The 21,949-nt window shown below is 36.6% G+C and overlaps 1 protein-coding gene across 1 annotated transcript in view; it reads right to left on the bottom strand.

Moving 5' to 3' along the window:
• SOS2 (SOS Ras/Rho guanine nucleotide exchange factor 2) overlaps nt 1–21,949 on the bottom strand; it is an 87,184-nt gene that overhangs the window by 58,263 nt on the left and 6,972 nt on the right. The window contains exons 2-4 of the mRNA XM_012757969.3: nt 6,867–6,992; nt 2,213–2,344; nt 1,164–1,328 (exon numbers count right to left, since the gene is read on the bottom strand). Of these exons, the coding sequence (XP_012613423.1) occupies nt 1,164–1,328; nt 2,213–2,344; nt 6,867–6,992 (423 nt within the window). The remainder of the gene's footprint in view (nt 1–1,163; nt 1,329–2,212; nt 2,345–6,866; nt 6,993–21,949) is intronic.

Below are 21,949 nucleotides of genomic sequence, written 5' to 3'. Positions count from 1 at the left end.
CCACAGCACTCACTCTAGCCTGGGCAACAAAGTGAGACTCTGTCTTAAAAAAAAAAGTAATCATTATTTTAGAAGTCAACATAGAAAGGACAAGGAATTCTTACCATGAAATTTAAGTGAAAAATCATTTTTGAAATTATTGCATAGTATAATGGATCTTAGCCATTAAAATGCACAACAGAATCACTAGGAATGCTTTCAAAAAATACTGAGGCTTGGAGGTCAAATCCAGGCCAATTAAATCTCTGGGGGTGAGAAACAGGCATCAGTACTCTTTAAAAGCTTTCTGGTAATTCTGATGTGCATTTAAAGGCTTAGAACCACTGGCATGTGCTAGATCCTGGAGGTCATTCACCCCCAGAGGTCCTAGTTTAGTTATGCACCTTCTCTATGAAGCTTTCCTGGCCCCACCCACACTGGAGTTGATTACTTTCTCCATTGCACCTTAGACTTATAATGGTTTTAATCACATTGCACTGCAATTATTTGTTTACAATATTTTTATTTTACACTAAAATAAATTCCTCCTAACACAAGGATTGCTATTTTATTCAGTGTTATAGCTTTGTCATGCTCAGGCCAGTGACTGGCACATAGGGGATACGTCAGAAATGTTGATTTAAAAAGTAAGGGGAACAAAGGAGGAAAAGCAGGAGGGAAAGAAAGAGAAAGGAAAATGAAGATTCAATTTTTTCCCTCAAGTAGCTTACAGCCAGGAAGGAATACAGATACGTAAACAAAAATTATCAGAAGAGAGTAACTTCAGTATTGTAAAGTCTTTTTCGGTCTGTGCCCCACTAAACTATTCTGTGAAACCAAAGTATGTTCTTCAAAATTACTTAAAAGTACCTAAGCAGAACTCCATATATTCTCTTTCTAAAATATAAAACTCAAACTACTTTTCTTAAACTGGTTTAAGGCTTTGGAAGTTTTTTCCCATAAGTAAAAGATTCTCAATGAAAAAAAAAAAAGAGATCCTCATGCTATAATATGCTTAAAAACCTGGATATAACATGGTTACTCTATAAAGCCAGGATTTTTCTGTCTTCCAACAACAGGAATTATAAAAATTACTAATATAATCATGTATAAAAAAAGACTGAGGCAGAAATGAGATAGTCACTATTATTCAAGTTAAAGTTTAAATACCTTTTAATACTTACCTTATCTGCACACATTGATACTTTAATGTCCTGCTGAGATATTTCATAATGTCGGATATTAAAAACATAATTACCAGCCAATTTCAAAATATCAGCTGAGATATACTCTAGTACAGCCACAATATATAGGGATACATGGTAGTCCACTTTGTACCCTAAAACCTCCTGTGGAAAAAATAGATAATTGTAAAAAATGGCACTTTCATGTATCAGTTAAACATTCAAAAATTTCTATTTAACATCTTTGCTTATAAAGAACTTTCTATAAACCTAAATGTCTAAATTTATGGGTACCATAAGATATAAAATGAGCCTTTGGTATCAGTATTAGGGTTTTGTTTTTTTTTTAAAGAGACATCAAATCTAACAATTCTGCCTTTTATAAAACAAGAATAGTTGACTCTAATATATTAATAGGAATCTTGGGCTGAACTTCACTGAAAGCCTCTTAATACATTAACAAAACCCATCTGACATATATCTGCTATCTTTACCCCCCTAATTATAGTAGATTCTATTGAGGGAAGGATGTGTGTATGTGTGTGAATGTGGGGGGGGGAATTATTCTTGAAATTGCTACAAAAGAGTCTTCAAATCCATGTACATCAAGCATATTTTATAGACTAAATATTCCCAAGCATACTTTTCCAATGTATATAAAATACTTGTGATAATACAGATTAATTGAAAAACTTTTGAACTAATAGTAGCTTTTGACATTATGTATTTTCTTAATCAACAAAAAATTGAGAATCATGGGCTACTACATAGAAATCAGTTCGGGGTAGCACTCATTAGCAGATGCCACTGAAATGCCATAATCCATTATCAGTATCATTAATTTTTAATATCAGTTGAAAGATAATCTGATTTCATCAGAGTATTTTCACTTTATATACACATAGGTATGTGAATGTACAAGTACACACATGCAAGTGCACATACATACTAACACAGACCATGCTATATTACTACTAGATGAACACACCAATACTATATAAAGTATTATTTGTTATAAAGAACTCTCCCAATGGTTAATCTTTTGTTACCTTCAGCGAAGGATGGATTTTGTCCACAGGCAGTAAAAGAGGATTTCTTCTTTTTCGTTTTTCTATGGCAGATTGTGCATCAGCAATAGCCCATTTATCAATTGGGTGAGGAAAGGTCTTTTGAACTCGTTCCTGTTCAGATCACAGCAGTACCATTGTAGTATTAACAGAAGTGTTTCATAAATGGAAATTTCATGCAAAATTCAACTTTATCACTATCCTTAATGCTAGTAGATAATAGTAACATAACATGTTCTGATTCTTGTAATAAATTTTTGGTTTTAAAAAAAAGGTCAGCTAGGGTCAGTTCAGTTCTTCCCCGCACCGTCTGCTGGAGTCTGCTGGAGTTCGGCCTCTCGGGCTCTTTCTGAGCGACAGGGTTCCCTCCAGGTTTCCTGTCGTTCTGCTGAGACCCAAAGATCCAGGAGGAGCTTACCGCTGTGACTAGACTGCCATGGACTTCTCAGAAATGCCTGACTCAGACCTGACCCCCGAGTCTTACATGCTCACTGAAGAAAATTCTCGAGACAATTCAGAGTCTTATAACTTCTCTGAAACTTTAACAAGGAACCTTAGTAAATTGTCTATCAGCGCTGGCACCACTATGCGTTCCCTTCCACCAGAGGATTTACCCCAACCCCAACCGCCGGCTAGAGCAGAAACAGTCACCCAGGCTATGAAAGGTGGCGTTTTTATGCCTTACAGGAGAAGAGGAGTGAGGACTCTGTTATCTGAGCAGAAAAACAGGCTGGCAAGACTGCGATATATTATAATCAAGAAACTTCAGCGTGAAAGAGAGGAAGAAGACAACGACGACGACGACAACAACACTGGATTTGAGGAAACTCAGGGTAAATCAAGAAGTAAACCATTCAGATGCAGGTGTAATTTCTGCGTGCTTTACAAATGGGATCCTTCAGAAAATGCTAAAATAGGGATGTGATGATGGCATCCTGCCCATTTTACCATGAACCTTATTCTTATGCTTTTCTTTTTTTTTTTTTTTTGAGACAGAGTCTCACTTTGTTGCCCAGGCTAGAGTGAGTGCCGTGGCGTCAGCCTAGCTCACAGCAACCTCAAACTCCTGGCTCAAGCAATCCTCCTGCCTCAGCCTCCCAAGTAGCTGGGACTACAGGCATGTGCCACCATGCCCGGCTTTTTTTTTCTATATGTATTAGTTGGCCAATTAATTTCTTTCTATTTATAGTAGAGATGGGGTCTCGCTCTTGCTCAGGCTGGTTTCGAACTCCTGACCTCGAGCAATCCACCCGCCTCGGCCTCCCAGAGAGCTAGGATTACAGGCGTGAGCCACTGCACCCGGCCTATGCTTTTCTTTTTTTGCTGGTAATTTTATGAAGCAAGTTGAAAGCTTTGTTAGGATAGATTATAGCAATAATCTTGAATTATATAATCTATTAATAATCTATGATTTCTGATATCTGTTTCTTGTATCTTTTCCCTATTACCTTGATACTAGTAATTTATAAGGGATGTGTGTAGTTTGAATGTATTTGAATAACTTCAGTATACTTTAGCTTTACTTTTTGATTTTACCCAAAGAATCCCCAATAGGTCTGAAGTATTCCCATGTGTTTTAGTGTAACCTAAAGTCAGTGCGATAAAACTCAACATCAAGAATTTGCAGCCGTGACTTGTGGGAGAAGAATCTGAAGGAAACACTGGGTAGTTTGGGCTAGAGATTAATTGATTAGATTTTCTGGTTTTCAAAAATTGTAATGAAAGGAAATTTTGATGTGCTGTATTTTTACTTCCTAGTAGCAAATAAATGTGTGCCTAAGCAATAAAATTGAAAAAAAAAAAAAAAAAAAAAAGGTCAGCTAGAAACGGTGGCTCACATCTGTAATTCTAGCACTTTATGGGCTGACCAAGGTGGGAGGATTGCTTGAGGCCAGGAATGTTGAGACCAGACTAGGCAATGTAGTGAGATGTCATGCTTTACAAAAAATAAAAAAATTAGCCAGGCTCAGCAGCATGTGCCTCTAGTCCCAGCTACTCCAGAGGCTGAGGCAGGAGGATCCCTTGAGCCCCAGGAGTTCGAAGCTGCAGTGAGCACTGCACTCCTGCCTGGGTGACAGAGCAGGGACCCTGTCTCTTAAAAAAAAAAAAGATTGATATTAAATCACTCTCAATCACTCCAAATTAAGACTTTCTTTTATATTAAAAGCTGTTGTCTTAAACAATCTTCAAAAGAAAGGTAAACAATAGGCCAAGCACAGTGGCTCACGCCTGTAATCCTACCACTCTGGGAGGCCAAAGAGAGAGGATCGCTTGAGCTCAGGTGTTGGAGACCAGCCTGAACAAGAGAGACACTAAAAATAAAAAAATCAGCCAGGTGTTGAGGTACACGCCTGTGGTCCCAGCTACTCGGGAGACAAGGCAGGAGGATTGCTTGAGCCCTGAAGTTTGAGGTTGCAGCGAGCTATGATGATGCCACTGCACTCTACTCAGGGCAACCAAGTGAGACCGTCTCAAAAAAAAGAAAAAGAGGCCAGGCGCAGTGGCTCTCGCCTGTAATCCTATCACTCTGGGAGGCTGAGGTGGGAGGATCGCTCAAAGTCAGGCATCCTTCTGCCTCAGCCTCCCGAGTAGCTGGAACTACAGGCATGTGACACCATGCCTGGCTAATTTTTTTTCTATATATTTTAGTTGGCCAATTAATGTCCTTTCTATTTTTAGTAGAGACAGGGTCTCTCGCTCTTGCTCAGGCTGGTTTCGAACTCTTGACCTTGAGCGATCCCGCCACCTCGGCCTCCCAGAGTGCTAGGATTACAGGCGTGAGCCACTGCGCCCAGCCTAGCTTAACTATTTTAAAGTCTGCACAAGATTAAATGAGATAGGCCAAAAAAAGTCTATTTAGGAGTTTGAAGCCAGCCTGAGCGAGACCCCGTCTCTATTAAAAATAGAAAGAAATTAATTGGCCAACTTAAAATATATAGAAAAAATTAGCCGGGCATGGTGGCACATGCCTGTAGTCCCAGCAGCTACTTGGGAGGCTGAGGCAGCAGAATTGCTTGAGCCCAGAAGTTTGAGGTTGCTGTGAGCTAGGCTGATGCCACAACACTCTAGACTGGACAACAGAGTGAGACTCTGTCTCCAAAAAAAAAAAAGAAAGGTAAACATTACAGTACAAAGGAAAATTCTGAAAGCTGTACTAACAAGTATTTCTAAAAATCTAAAAATACTTCCAAGTAACCAAGGCAAAACAATTATTTAAGTACTAATTCACACATAATCTTTCAGTTATATATATATTTTGCTCAATGAGCAAATACCTTTAAGATTTATACTAACCTTTTATTAAGGTAATATTTTATAATGTAATAAAATGCACAGATCTTAAGCATACAACTTGATGAGTTTTCAAAATACTTATACTTGTGCAACCATCACCCCAATCAAGATACAGAATATTTCTATAATCTTGGTCTCCACCCCTAAGAGGCAACCACCATCCTGATTTATACTTCCATTGGTTTTAGCTATTTCTAAATTTCATATGAATGAAATCACACGACATGCACTCTTTTGAGTCTGCCATCTTTTTTTTTTTTTTTTTGGCTATATAATGTCTATGAATTGCAGCTATGCTATTGTACATATCAATAATTTATTTTTTATTTTGTTATTAACTAATATTACATCTTATGTATCTACTACATTTGTTTACACATTTTCTTGTTGAAAGAAATCTGAATGGTTTCTAGCCTATTAGGAATTAAACTGCTTGGACATGCATATGTAAATTTCTTTGTGAACATATATTTTCATTCTTAAATGCTTAGGAGTAGAATTGCTGGATCATAGATATATATTTATAAGAAACTGCCAAATAGTTTTCCAAAGTGGTTATAACATTTTATACTTCCACTAGCAATATTTAAGAGTTCTAGTTACTCTACATTCTCACCAACATTTGGTATAATTAGTCTTTAATTTTATCCTTTTTAGTGAGTGTAAAATGATTTCTCATTGTGGTTTTAATTTTTATTTCCCTAATACCTTAAGAGCTTCAGCACTTTTTCATGTGCTTACTGGCTATTAGTAAATCTTCTTTTATGAAGTGCCTATTCCAGATTTTTATCTATTTGGGGAAAAAGGGTATCTTTTTTATTACTGATTTGTAGGAGTTTTTAACATATTCTGGATATAAGTTCTTTGTCAAGAATGTATATCACAAGCATTTTCCCCTAGTCTATGACTATACTTTTTCTTTTCTTTTCAATTTTATTCTTTGATAGTTATTATGTTTTGAGTCCTCTTTAAAATGCATTTGCCTAACGCCAAGTTATAAAGATATTCTCCGGCATTTTCTTCTAAAAACTTTATAGCTTCAGATTTTATGTCTAAGGATATAATCCATCTTAAATTAATTTTTGTCTGTAGTATGAAATAGGTCTCAAATTTTTTCTCTCATAAACTTATCTAGTTATTCTAATACTTTTGTTGCTAAAGAACTTTCCTTTCCTCAATGAATTGTTCTGATGTCTTTGTCAAAAATGAACTGGCCATATACATCACACATAGTTTCAGCGGTTTTAGTTTCCATAATAATTTAGAATGATACAGATTTGGATAAAAAAATTAATATGTACAGTGGTTCAGTGACTTTTTGAAATAATAAAATAATTTTTACCTCCACATCTTGAACAGTCCTTGGTTGGGCCATGCATAATTTATTAAGCAGCTGAAAAATCAGCTCTTCAATATAATAGAGAGACTCTTCATTAGCGGAGAGAGTAGGATGTACTTGCTCCTGAACCTTTAAAAAAAAAAGTTTTCAATGAAATTACCAGCAAAATAACAGGAACTCAAAAGTCGATGAGAATCTTATATATAATTAATAATATTTTACTAGAATGGTTATTCAAAAACAGATATAAAACACAAAATTTTTTTAAAAACCTGTATTTGTTGATCTCTGTAAACTTTTCTTACCCCACAAGTCATTCTTAAAGTTTTTTGGAAACTCTGAAAAATCTAAGTCATGTCACTGAACCCTCTCTTCCCTTCCACCAAAAAGCATATACACATAAAATAGTCTATACAATTTTGGAGGAATCATGGATACCCTGAAATCAACTAATAAATCTACTAGAAGTCTATGTACTAGGTCATGAATCTCAGTAATAGAGCTGCCTCTGAAAAACTATACTCCTTTACAAATCATAGAGGTGTTCTGTGAAGTAGGTGCTGCTCAGCTTTTACAATGGCATACACTTCTTATTGTCACCATCTAGCTATGCTGAGCCTTTTTTGTTTTTAAATTCCCTAAAATTAGAATCTAGAAATCTGTCCTAAAAAATAATCCAGCCTGACTGGATATAAGAAATACAGTAAATAATAGTGCTAGCATGCAGTAGGTGTCCTGTAAATATTTGTTAAAAGAAAGAATGAGAAATATCGAACATTTTATGCCATGGTATTAAAAGGACATTGTGTCACTAGCACAAAAAGTAATAGATAACTTAAATAGCCTAATAGTTAATTAAAGGTAATTAAAAAGCCTTCGCATAAAGACAACAGTATGAAGTCGACCATTTCATCTAAATTTTCAAAATTTAGCATAACATTTTCCTTCATATCCGGATCACATGCCCACCATGAAATCAATCATTGTTAAACAATGAGTGGCCTAAGATTTGGGGCTTTACCATTTTCTAAGGGATCCACACCAGAATGAAATCAGGGTTAAAAAAAATATTTAGCATAAAATGTGCACTATAGTGTCTTATATTTTGTAAGTTTATAGGGTTTATAGTGAAGTACCTTCTTTCTTTCATTCCTAATATTAGCTATTTGTGTGTTCACTCCTTTTCCTGATCAGTATCTCAGAGGTTTATCAGTTTTATTAATCTTTTCAGGAACTCCTAGCTTTGTTGATCCTCTCTCTATTTTATGTTTGTTTTATATTTATTTCTGCTTCATCTTCATTATTTCTTCTGCTTTTTATGTTCTTTTACTAATGTCTTGGGATGGATACTTAACTCATTATTTTCCAACCTTTATTTTCTAATATGTATGTTTTCTCTAAGAATTACTAAAAACCCACAGATTTTGATATGGAATATCTTTGTAATCATCCAGTTCGAAATAGTGTCATCACTCAATATCCCTGCAAGATTGGTTCCAGGACCCCTGTAGATACTCAAACTCATGGATGTTCAAGTCTCTAATATAAAATGGTGTAGTATTCACATATCCTACACACATCCTCACATATGCTTTAAATCATAGCTAGATTACTTATAATACCTAATACAATGTAAATAGTTGTAATACTGTACTGTTGTTTCTAATTCTCTGGAGAATTCAAACCAATATATCCATGCAATATAAAAATATTATATGGATAAATTATTTCAATTCATAAAAAAACAAACTTTTATTTCTATGCACCAGCAACAAAGCTAGCAAATAAAATTTTTAAATAGCATTTACAATAAAATAGAAAATACCATGCACCAGGAGCGAAATTTTACAAAAGTACACAATCCCTAGGGAGAAAACTAGAATCTGACAAAAATTAAAGATGTAAATAAATAAAAAATAATGCCATATTCATGAATTATCAGACCTAATATTATAAATATATCAATTCTCCCCAAACTGACCCAGGAAGTTATAAAACCACAATCAGAACCAAGCAGGTTGTTTTGCTGACAGTGACAAGATAATTTCAAAATGTATATGGAAATGCAAAAGGATAAGAAAATTAGTCACTTTTTTTTTTTGAGACAGAGTCTCACTCTGTTGCCTGGCTAGAGTGCAGTGGTGTCATCATCGCTCACTGCAACCTCAAACTCCTGAGCTCAAGGGACCTTTCCGAGTAACTGAGACTACATGTGCACACCATCACATCCAGCTAATTTTTGAATTTTTTGTAGAGACAGTCTCACTATGTTAATTCAGGCTGGTCTCCAACTCCCGGCCTCAAGCAGTCTTCCTGCCTCAGCCTCCCAAAGTGCTAGAATTACAGGCACGTGCCACTGTACCCAGCCAGTCACGTTATTGGGATTTACTACAAAGCTATAGTAATAAAGAATGTGATATTGGCATATGGATAAAGAAACAGATCAATGGAACAGAAAAGAGGATCTAGAAGCAAGTCCGCATACATGTGGACCCTTGGTTAACAAAAGTGGAACAGAGTATGGGAAGTGGTGGGGAGTTGCGGGGAGGCAGGGAAAATGGATGAATAGTGCTGAATAACTGAATACTCATATGTAGAAAAATCAAACTCAAACCCTACTTCATGCTTTATCAAAAATTGATCCTAGCTGGATTTTAGAGCTAATAAATAGACCTAATAAAGTTCTGATAATATAAAGCAAGATAATATCCTTATGACCTCAGGATAGGAAAGGATTTGTTAAATAGGACACAAAAATTACTATCCATAAAGGGAAGAACTGATAAATTTTACATTATAATTTAATTCGATTTAATTTAATTTTTTTTATGAGATGGGGTCTCACTCTTGCTCAGGCTGGTCTTGAACTCCTGGCCTCAAGTAAACCACCCACGTCAGCTTCCCAAAGTGCTAGGATTATACATTATACTTTAAAACTTAGGTTCATCAAAAGACACCTTTAAGAAAGTAAAAAGGCAAGTTACAGAGTTGGGGAAAATATCTGTAACACATACAACAAAAAGGGTTCATATTCAGAGTTTATAAGGAGCTCCTAAAAATGGAGTAAGAAAAAATGATAAAAATCTCAATAGAAAAAAAAGAGCAAAAAATATTTAAACTAGCACTTCACAAAAAAAGAAATTTAAATAGTCAATATACATTTAAAAAGTGTTCTAGGCCGGGCGCTGTGGCTCACGCCTGTAATCCTAGCTCTTGGGAGGCCGAGGCGGGCGGATTGCTCAAGGTCAGGAGTTCAAAACCAGCCTGAGCAAGAGCGAGACCCCGTCTCTACTATAAATAGAAAGAAATTAATTGGCCAACTGATATATATATAAAAAATTAGCCGGGCATGGTGGCACATGCCTGTAGTCCCAGCTACTCGGGAGGCTGAGGCAGAAGGATCACTCAAGCCCAGGAGTTTGAGGTTGCTGTGAGCTAGGCTGACGCCACGGCACTCACTCTAGCCTGGACAACAAAGCGAGACTCTGTCTCAATATAAAAAAAAATAAAAAATAAAAAAAAAAATAAAAAGTGTTCTAGTTCTTTAGTAATCAAGGAAATGCAAATTAAACCACAATGAAAACTATTACCCACTCATCAGACAGCAAAACTAAAAAGTCTAATAATATCAAATGTTGATGGTTATGTAGAGAAATGGGAACACTCACACAATACTACTGGACTGAGCAATAATCAAGCATTTCCAATACCATTGTCATTATCTACTAAAGTTCAAGACATGCATACCCTATGATTGAGCAATTCCAATACAAGATATACATACATTCAGGAGATACATATACATATATATGTATCCCCTTTAGAGCTATGCAGTCCAATATAATAGACACTGGCCACAAGTAGTTACTAAATATCTGAAATGTAGCTCCACTGAATTGAAATGGGATGCAAGTGTAAACTACACACTAGATTTCAAAGAGTTAGTATAAAAATGTCAAATATCTCAATACTTTTTACATTAAATACACGGTGAAATGATTAGATTTATTGGGTTAAATAAAATATATTATTAAAATTTACTTCACCTGTTTTTTTCTTACTTTTTAAAATTTCAGCATATTATGGGGGTACAAGTGTTAAGGTTACTTTTCTTAATTTTTAAATGTGGCTATGAGAAAATTTTATATCACACATGTGGTTCACATTATATTTCTATTAGACTGCTCTATAGAAATGAGTACACGTTTGCCAAAAGACATACACAAGAAGGTTGATAAGTAACATTATTAGTGATCCTCTCCAAATCAGAAAAAGTTTAAATATTCATCTAGAGTAGAATAGATAAAATGTGACATATTCATACAGTGGAATATACACAGCCAGAAAAAATTACGGTAGTAACAACAGCTTCATAAAATGTGGATGCATCTTCAAAATACCATTGGCAGAAAGAAGTCACATAAAAAGAATACATACAATGGGATTCCATTCACAAAGTTCAAGACCAGATAAAATTAAACGACGGTGTTTAGGGATATATGCTTAGATAAGAAAACTATAAAGAAAATCAAGTCAGTGATTACCATAAAAGTTGTTGCCTTTTGGAGGGTTATTTCGAGAAAAGCACTGACAAAGTGCTGTCTTCTAATCTCGGAATGGTTACACAAGTGTTCCTTAAACTGTATATTTATCTTTTATGTATTTTCTGATTGTGTGTTACACTTCATCATCAATAAGGTTTTAAAAAGTTAGAGAATCATCTAGCAAACAGGAAATCAATGAGGAAATTATCAGTCAAGTAAGTCTGAAGGGTTCTTCCAGCACCCAACCCAATGAACAAAATTAAAATGTCAGAACACTGGAGACAAGGAGGATATCCTATAAGACTGGGGATATGGGGAAGGTAGGAAGAGGAGCACAATATATGCAAGAAGCAGACATTAGCTCCAGACTTCAACAGTAACAACAGAAGCTAAATGGCAATGATGTCCAAACTAGAATTCAAAATGCAAACAAATTATAAATCAAATGATAAAATGGAGACATTTTTAGATATAACAAGGCCAAAAATGTTATCCTCCACATATCCTTTCTCATTAAGCTTTTGTAGTTTGTGCTACACTAAAACAAGGGTATAAGTCAAGAAAGAGAATATGAGATCTAGAAAATGAAGGGATCAATACATAAGAAAGGAAAAAATGCCCAGGATAAAGTGAAGGTATATTATAGGATGGGAGCTATATGATAGGGTTAAAAGTCACCAATCCAGACTGGAGCAGGTCAGAAGGGTCTGGGAGAAACTCTCAAGAAGATGAAATTGACAGGGTATCTGATCGGACTAAAAATACTGAGACAATATTTAGAAAACTGGTGAAGAGTTTGAGTTTGATAATAAGTACAGTACATAGAAAACTATACAAATAAGAAAATAAGAATAATTATTAACTGTAGTAAAAGGAAAAGTTAGGAAAGCAAAAGTGGTTTAACTGTAAGTAGCATTCTAGTCATAATGTAAACTCTGAATATTAATCCAATCTAAATAAAGATATAACTATAGGGTGGGGGAGGGCGGCAGAAATCATGTATGTATGGTAAGGTATGCCTGTGGGAGGGGGGAGTATATTAAAGAATATTAAGTCCTTACCTTCCATGGTAGGAAGTCAACAGATAATGTCCAAAACAGAAAAAACAAAAAATAGCAACATAAGCACTTTTTCTTTCTCAGAAATATAGAAGTGCAGTAGCAGCTCATACCTGTAATCCTAGCATTTTGGGAGGTCCAGGCAGGAGGATCACTTTAGGTCAGAAGTTCAAGACCAGCCTGGGCAAAACAATGAGACCTCGTCTCTAAAAAAAAATGTTTAAATCAGCCAAATGTGGTGGTACATGCTCATAGTCCCAGCTACTTGGAAGGCTGAGCCAGGGGGATTGCTTGAGCCCGGGAGCTGGAGGCCGCAGTAAGCTATGATGGCACCTGAGATCCTGTCTCTGAATCAACAGAAGTAAAAAAGACTTTTTTTTCATATAAAATAAACATTTAGCTGGGCATGGTGGTGTGCCTAAAGTCTCACCTACTCAGGAGGCTGAGGCAGAAGCTTTGCTTGAGCCTAGGAGTGTGGGGCCAGCCTAGGCAACATAGCAAGACCTCATCTATCTATCTATTTATATTGCAACTGCAGCATAAGGCTGTTTCTTATAACATCTTTCCATAAAAAGCCTCCCAAGGGCCCTACTCAGTAAGAATGAATGCCATGAGAATTAAGATAAATCTAACTAGGATGGATTTTTTCCCTGTGATTATGATTTTGGTAAATAACCTACAAAACAGCTTTAACACTAAGCATCAAAGTTTCTTATGCCAAACCTCTTAAGTTAATTTCAAATATTAAAACAGTCATAAAAATAAATATACAATATTAAAATTCCACCCATAAATGCTCTAACAGTACATCAAGATGACAATGAAAGATACCCACACTTTGCACTTCCACAGTATTTAGTATCTCAGCACCTTAAGAGACAGTAAACATAAAATTACCACATCAGAATGAACTCACCTATCATATTTTTCTGAAACACTAGTCAGAAAAAGAGCAATTAAAATAATTTTCGGTCTTTAATAGTAGATTAACAAGTCAGACCTGTATTTTAGTTACACCATATTTTCAAATTGCCAGAAGACATTTCCTTACACATACACTGTAAATAGTTATAGTACTATAAATCCATGTACAGACACACATAAAAGCACTTTAAATTATTTTTTACCAATAAACACTATATTTGACAGGTTACAGAAATGTTATTTCCTAATTTATATTTTTTGGTTTTCCATGTACACAATCATGCTAGTGCATTTGTTCAATCAACTAATATTTGTTTCAAGTATAATGTGGAAATAAATCCCTTTGGCTACAAAGTCTGACTGATGTTTATGCCAAATTCTTCATTCCATTGCCAAGAATTTTGCAAGGATGCAAATGTCTCAAACATCCATTAAGAATACTGGAACTTTTTTCATTACGAATGAGTTAAAATTTAATTTAAAAAGAAAAATAAATTTCATTCCAAAAATATACACTAAAACTACAAAATACTGGTGATAGAAATTAAAGCCTTAAATAAATGAAGAGATAAACTTTATTTATGAGTTGGAAGATTCAACATTAAAATGTCAATTCCTCTCAAGTGATCTACAGGTTCAATACAATCCCAATCAAAATTCCAGCAGGCTTTTTAATAGAAATTGATATGCTGATTTAAAAATTCTTATGGAAATACAAAGATCCTAGAATAACCAAAACAAGTCTAAAAAAGAACAAAGTTGAATAGCTAACACTACCTGACTTCAATGATTTTTATAAAGCTACAGTAAATGAAAACAATGTGGTATTAATGTAAGGATAAGCAAAAAGCCAGGCCCAGTGGCTAATCCCTATAATCCTAGTACTTTGGGAAGCTGAGGCAGGAGGATAGTTTGAAGCTAGGAGTTCAAGACCAGCCTGAGCAACAATTTGAAACCCCCATCTCTACCACACACACACACAAAAAATTACAAAAATTAGCCAGGCGTGGTAATGTGCACGTTACTCAGGAGGCTAAACCATGAGGATTGCTTAAACCCAGGAGTTTGAGGTCGCAGTGAGCTATGATGACGCTGCTACACTTTAGCCTGGGCAATAGAGCAAGATTCTGCCTCCAAAAAAAAAGGATAAGCAAATACATCAATGGAACAAAATACACAATCCAGAAATATGGATGATTGTTTTTTCTTTTTTTTTTTTTTTTACCAGGCAGGGTCTCGCTCTGCAGCCCAGGCTAGAGTGTAGTGACCTGATCATAGCTCACTGTAACCTCAAACTTCTGGGCTCAAGTGATTCTCTTGCCTCAGTTTCCTGAGTAGCTGAGTCTACAGGCTCATGCCATCAAACTCAGTTAATATGTTTATTATTTGTAGAGAAAAGGTCTTGCTATGTTCCCGAAGGTGGTCTCAAACTCCTGGGCTCAAATGATCCTCCTGCCTCGGCCTCCCAAAGTGCTGAGATTACAGGTGTGAGCCACCATGCCCTGCTGGACAACTGATTTTTTTTATAAAAGCACAAAGACCTTTAGCAAAGGAGAAAGGATAGCCTTTTCAACAAATGGTGGTAGAACAAGCAGATATCCATATGCAAAAAATGAAATATACATATATAAAATTATCATACCATATATAAAAATTAATTTAAATGGATCATAGCTCAAAATGTAAAACCTAAATTATAAAACTTCTAGAAAAAAAATAAGAGAAAAATTTTGAAACCCTGGCTAAGGCAAAGATTTCTTACATATGACACTAAAGACACAGTCCCTAAAAAAAATCAAATGGATAGACTGGACTTCACAAAATTAAAAACTTTTGCTCTTCACAATATAATATTAAGAGAATGAAAAAAACACATTACAGACTGGAAGACAATTTTTCTATAGTATATACTTGACAAAGAACTTATATCCAGACATGTAAAGAATTCTCAAAACTCAATAAGAAAACAAACAACTCTGCAAAAATAGGCCAAAGACCTGAACACTTTACCAAAGAAGATATGTGGATGGCAAAGAACATGAAAGATGTTCAACATCACTAATTCCTAGGGAAATGCAAACTAAAATCACAAGATACCATTACACTGCTATTAGAACAGTTAAAACTAAATTACCAAGTGTTGGCAAGAGGAACTGGATCTCTCATATATTGCTGGTGGGTATGTAAAAAGGTACTACTTTGGAAAACATATGATAATTTCTCAAAAAGTGAAACATCTACCTACTATATGATCCAACCACTCTTTGGTAATTACCCAAGAGAAAAGGAAATATATGTCCATACAAACAGTTGTACACAAATGTACATAGCAGCTTTATATGTAATAGTCAAAATCTGAAAACCCAAACGTACATCAACAAGTGAACAAACTGTAGTATAGCCACATAATGGAATACTACTGAGCAATGAAAAGGAATGGACTATTGATACATGCAACAACATAAATGAATCTTAAAATAATTATGCTGAGTGAAAGAAGTCAAACAACAAAAGAGTATATACTGCATGATTCCATTAGTATAGAATACTAGAAAATGCAATTTATAGTGATGGAAAGCAGATCAGTGATTACCTTGGAATGGAGAGTGGGAAGAAATGGGAGGGAGAATTACAGAGTCAAGAGGAAATTGATGGGGCTGAAGGATATGTTAACTATCTTTATTTTTATCGCTTCACTGTGTGTATATAAAACTGTATCAAATTGTACATTTTAAATATATGCAGTTTATTGTATGTAAATTATATCCCCAATAAAGCTGTTAAAAATATAATATTCTAAGGTAACTTTTTTCTGATCAGAGTGTATAATCAAGAATTGGAACCACAGTTGTAATACTATAAACTCATTAAGGTCAGAAACCATTTGTTTTTGGTTTTGTCCCCCTACTTCTACACCCCTATATTCCTGACACACAGGTAGCCTACTACCATGTCATCAAAGGCAGGGTCCCCTGCATAAAGAAAGCACTAAGTAAATACTTGCTAAATAGATTCATGAGGCAAACCAATTTCTTGGCCTCACTTGCAATTATACAGAGACTGGGAAAATTTTAAACTCCATAAAATTTGTCTTTATTCCACTGGATATGTACCTGGAGACTCAGTTATCTCATATAACATTATAAATGAAGAAGTTTCCACTCTGTTTCTCTATTCACTTCTCACTTAGAGTCAGAGATCTTAATGAGGTGCTTTCTTGACAGGTTTTCACAATGTAGGTTTATTTAAAATGCAGATAAGTACAGGCCAGGAATCTCATTCTATTTAACTTACTATCGTGTTTCCCCGAAAATAAGACAGGGTCTTATATTTATTTTTCTTCAAGAAGACACCCTAGGGCTTATTTTCAGGGGATGTGGTATTTTCCCCTCAAAGCCTCAGCTTGCAGGACACATAGGATGGCCAGTACCTGACAGGGGGAGCCAACCTTGTTGGTGGGGCTGTCCACACCTTTCTGGTCACCTCTGGGATAGTAGCTGTCAACATGGGGCAGATGAGAAGGGCTGCTCATCTTCTTTACCGCTCGGCAACGAAATGCATGGGTTGTGCAGATACGCTGCATAGCCACGCCCATCACTAGGTCTTATTTTCAGGGTAGGGCTTATATTGCACAAATGCTTAGAAATCCTGCTAGGACTTATTTTATGGGTAGGTCTTATTTTCGGGGAAACACAGTATTAGGTGAGAGCTTACCATAAAACAAATATATAAGAGTGGCCGGCCTGTAATCCTAGCACTCTGGGAGGCCAAGGCAGGTGGATTGCTCAAGGTCAGGAGTTTGAAACCAGCCTGAGCAAGAGTAAGACCCCGTCTCTACTATAAATTGAAAGAAATTAATTAGCCAACTAACATATATATAGAAAAAATTAGCCGGACATGGTGGCGCATGCCTGTAGTCCCAGCTACTCGGGATGCTGAGGCTTGAGCCCAGGAGTTTGAGGTTGCAGTGAGCTAGGCTGATGCCACAACACTCTAGCCCGGGCAACAGAGGGAGACTCTGTCTAAAAAAAAAAAAATCCCTGGGCCAAACACCCACGTCCATCAGCATACTATTTAGAGCACCTTATGTACTCTTTCTTAAAAAGCTGCCTGACAAGGTGCTTGGACACACGGGGTAAAGCAAGTTCTCCTTTCTCACTTTTCCTTTCATAACTGCCCTCCTTGCACTTTATAGAAGAAAGGCAGATCTCTCACTTAACCTAAAACTCACTATGGTATGTTGTTCTAGGGTGCAAAAAAATAAATAAATAAATTCTAGGACACTAAACAAAGACAATTATGAATATTTTCATTTAAATATATTACATCTTCCATCCCTTAGCCTACTGTCAAAAAATACATCCTCCTGAGGCTATAGGCCCATGAAAACAAAGAAAAGAGAGCATCTTTAAGAAATATTTAAGGCATTATAACACCTTCATTCAGAAGAAAAAATCCAAAGCATGCTTTCATACCTTATCTACCTTCCTATTAATATTTGAATTCAGAAATGAGATGGCTGGCATATGGCACATAGTAACATTCATTTGACTTAAAACATTTTTGTCCAGGCCAGGCGCAGTGGCTCACACCTGTAATCCTAGCACTCTGGAGTTTGAGATCAGCCTGGGCAAGAGTAAGACTCCATCTCTACTAAAAATATATATATATAAATAAATTACCTGGACAACTTAAAAATATATATATATATATATAATCAGCCAGGCATGGTGGCACAGGCCTGAAGTCCCAGCTACTCAGGAGGCTGAAGCAGGAGGATCGCCTGAGCCCAGGAGTTTGAGGTTGCTGTGAGTTAGGCTGACACCACAGCACTCTAGCTCAGGTAACAGATGAGACTCTTATCTCAACAACAACAAAAAAAAAACTGGTCTAGAAGTATAAGATAAGGGGCAGCAGATGCATTCCTGTTGACCTTGGAAGAAGCAAACTGACATGGTAAGCGTCACATCCCAAGAAATGGCAGGTGGCCTTTCATCACATCCCAAGAAATGGCAGGTGGCCTCTCGGAGCTCAGTCCTGTAACTGCAAGGAAATAAATTCTGCAAATGATCACATGAGCTTGGAAGAAGAGCCCAAACCTCAAATGAGACCACAGCCGCAGTCAAAACCTTGACTTCAGCTTTGTGAGACCCTAAGTAATGTCCAGCTACACTGTGCCTAGACTTCTGACCTTATAGAAACTGTGAGATAATAAATGGGTTTTATATTAGGCCAATACGTGATAACTTATTATCCAGTAACAAAAAGCTAACCCAATGAGCTAGATCTGCAGTTCCAAAAATTCATGAAAAATATATTTAAAGAATATGTTAAGATAAAGTACATTTTATCAATAAATATATAATAATAAATATTATCAAATTTTTCTTCAGTATATTGGATTAAACAAAGTACTCTAAAGACCAGATAAATTATTTTCCAGGTCAGGTGGCTTCCAATTTTTTACCTTAAACAAAACTGAAGAACCCAACTGAGTTGCTGGTTGACAGATCATTAAAAATCATTTCTGATGATAGATTTATTATATAATTTGGCATATAATTTGAAAGAAGCTTAAAAATTGGGTTTGCTTTACATTTTTCTTCTATTTATGCTAACAAGGGTTCTCAGGGCTTACATCTACAAAGTGGAAAACAGGAATAGAATTGATGCTGAACTCTGATTCACTTTAGCTAGACTATCTCATGGCATTAAGTAATATTCACCCATGAAACATGAACTAATTTAAAAATAATGCAAACAGTTACATAGATGTTACTGAGAAATACATATTCAATAAAGCTTTATAGTTATTATTTTTCAAAATTCATGACATTTATATTTGATTATGTCCTATCAACTCAAAATCAATTCAAAAGGAAGGTTTTAAAGCTTTATGTTCATAGGAGATATCTTTAAAAATTCAATATTGGACTTTTTTGTTGTAAAGAAGTATTAATACAAAGGAAGGATCAAAGACTTCTTTTTTTGAGACAGACTCTCACTCTCTTGCCTGGGCTAGAGTGCCGTGGTGTCAGCCTGGCTCATAGCAACCTCAAACTCCTAGGCTCAAGCGATCCTCCTGCCTCAGCCTCCTGAATAGCTGAGACTACAGGCACATGCCACCATTCCTGGCTAATTTTTTTCTATTTTTAGTTGTTTCACTAATTTCTTTCTATTTATAGTAAGACGGGGGTCTCAGTTTTGCTCAGGCTGGTCTCAACTTCTGAGCTCAAGCAATCCTCCCACTCGGCCTCCCAGAGTGCTAGGATTACAGGCATGAGCCACTGCCCCTGGCCAAGACTTTTTTTTTTTAGAGGCAGGGTCTCTTCTGTTGCCCAAGTTGCAATGCATGATACAATCATAGCTCACTGTAAACTCTAACTCCTGAGCTCAAATGAGCCTCCTTCTCTACCTCCCAAGTAACTAGGACTACAGGCACATTCCACTTCACCCCACTAATTTAAAAAAAATTTTTTTTGTGCAGAGTCTCCCTATGTTGCTCAGAATGGTCTCAAACTCCTGGCCTCAAGTAATCCTCCCGCTTCAGGCTCCCAAAGTGCTGGGATTATAGGTGGAGCCACTGCACCTGGCCAAAGACTTTTTTTACCTAAAAATATTATATTAGAATATAATTGGGCTGGGCGTGGTGGCTCATGCCTGTAATCCTAGCACTCTGGGAGGCCTAGGCAGGTAGATCGCTCAACGTCAGGAGTTCCAAAGCAGCCTGAGCAAGAGCCAGGCCCTGTCTCTACTAAAAACAGAAAGAAAATTAATCGGCCAACTAAAAATATATATATAAAAAAAAAATTAGCCGGGCATGGTGGCACATGCCTGTAATTCCAGCTACTCAGGAGGCTGAGGCAGAAAGATTGCCTGAGCCCAGGAGTTTGAGGTTGCTGTGAGCTAGGATGATGCCATGGCACTCTAGCCTGGGCAACAGAGTGAGACTCTTGTCTCAAAAAAAAATAAAAAATGAACTGTAACCCAGCCACAAAAAAAAATAAAAAATAAAAAATAAAAAATAAAAAATAAATAAAAAAGACCTGAAGGAAGCAAAAGGGCCAGCCATGTGATTATCTGAGGAAATAGCATTTCAGGCAGAAGATATAAAAAGTTCAAAAGGCCGGGCGCTGTGGCTCACGCCTGTAATCCTAGCTCTTGGGAGGCCGAGGCGGGCGGATTGCTCAAGGTCAGGAGTTCAAAACCAGCCTGAGCAAGAGCGAGACCCCGTCTCTACTATAAATAGAAAGAAATTAATTGGCCAACTGATATATATATAAAAAATTAGCCGGGCATGGTGGCGCATGCCTGTAGTCCCAGCTACTCGGGAGGCTGAGGCAGGAGGATCGCTTGAGCCCAGGAGTTTGAGGTTGCTGTGAGCTAGGCTGACGCCACGGCACTCACTCTAGCCTGGACAACAAAGCGAGACTCTGTCTCAAAAAAATAAAAAATAAAAAAAATAAAAAGTTCAAAAGTCCTTAGACTAAAACATGTCTATGTGTTATAGGAACAAGAAAGTCAGTGTGGGGCAGGAGTAGAGCAAACAAGGCACAATAGTAATGAGGTCAGAGAAGTAAAGGGGGGAAAGGAGCACCACCAGAATGTACAGGGCCTAGCAGACCACTGAGAGGACTTGAACTTCCATTCTGAGTGCTGAGAAAGTTTTCAACAAAGGAATGATGTGATCTCACTTATCTCTATCATGCTGAGAAAAAAACCGAATGGAGCAAGAATAGAAGAGAGGAGACCAATTAAAAGGCTTTCTCAGTACTCCAGGAGATTGGTGATGATGACTTGATTCCAAGTGGTAAGTAGAAAAGTCTAAAATGATGACTGAATATAGTTGTAGTCTGAAGTAGAGCTAAAAGGATTTGCTGACAGGTTACATGTGTGGTCAAAAAAAAAAAAAAAGGCAATATTCAAGAATAATTTAAGATTTTGAGTTTGAGCAACTAGAAAGATGAAGTAGCCATTTACTGATACAAGAATGACTATAGGCCGGGCGCTGTGGCTCACGCCTGTAATCCTAGCTCTTGGGAGGCCGAGGTGGGCGGATTGCTCAAGGTCAGGAGTTCGAAACCAGCCTGAGCAAGAGCGAGACCCCGTCTCTACTATAAATAGAAAGAAATTAATTGGCCAACTGATATATATATAAAAAATTAGCCGGGCATGGTGGCGCATGCCTGTAGTCCCAGCTACCCGGGAGGCTGAGGCAGAAGGATCACTCGAGCCCAGGAGTTTGAGGTTGCTGTGAGCTAGGCTGACGCCACGGCACTCACTCTAGCCTGGACAACAAAGCGAGACTCTGTCTCAAAAAAAAAAAAAAAAAAAGAATGACTATAAATGGAACAAGTTTTGTGGGGAAGAGGAGTTCAGTATTGGTTTAGATGACTATGTGGGAGGATCAAGAAAAAAGTTGGATATCCAGGTTTAGGAGAGAGATCTGAGCCAGAAATATAAATTTGTAAATCATTAAATATAGATGATATATGAAGCAATGAGGTTGGGTGAGATCGCCAAGGGAGCAAGTGTAAATAGAAACAGAAGTCTAAAAACT

The sequence above is a fragment of the Microcebus murinus genome, chromosome 6 (assembly GCF_040939455.1).
Source record: "Microcebus murinus isolate Inina chromosome 6, M.murinus_Inina_mat1.0, whole genome shotgun sequence".
NCBI classification, from domain to species: Eukaryota; Metazoa; Chordata; class Mammalia; order Primates; family Cheirogaleidae; genus Microcebus; species Microcebus murinus.
The sequence above is the reverse complement of the archived record's forward strand: the minus strand, read 5'-3'. Positions and strand labels throughout refer to the sequence as shown.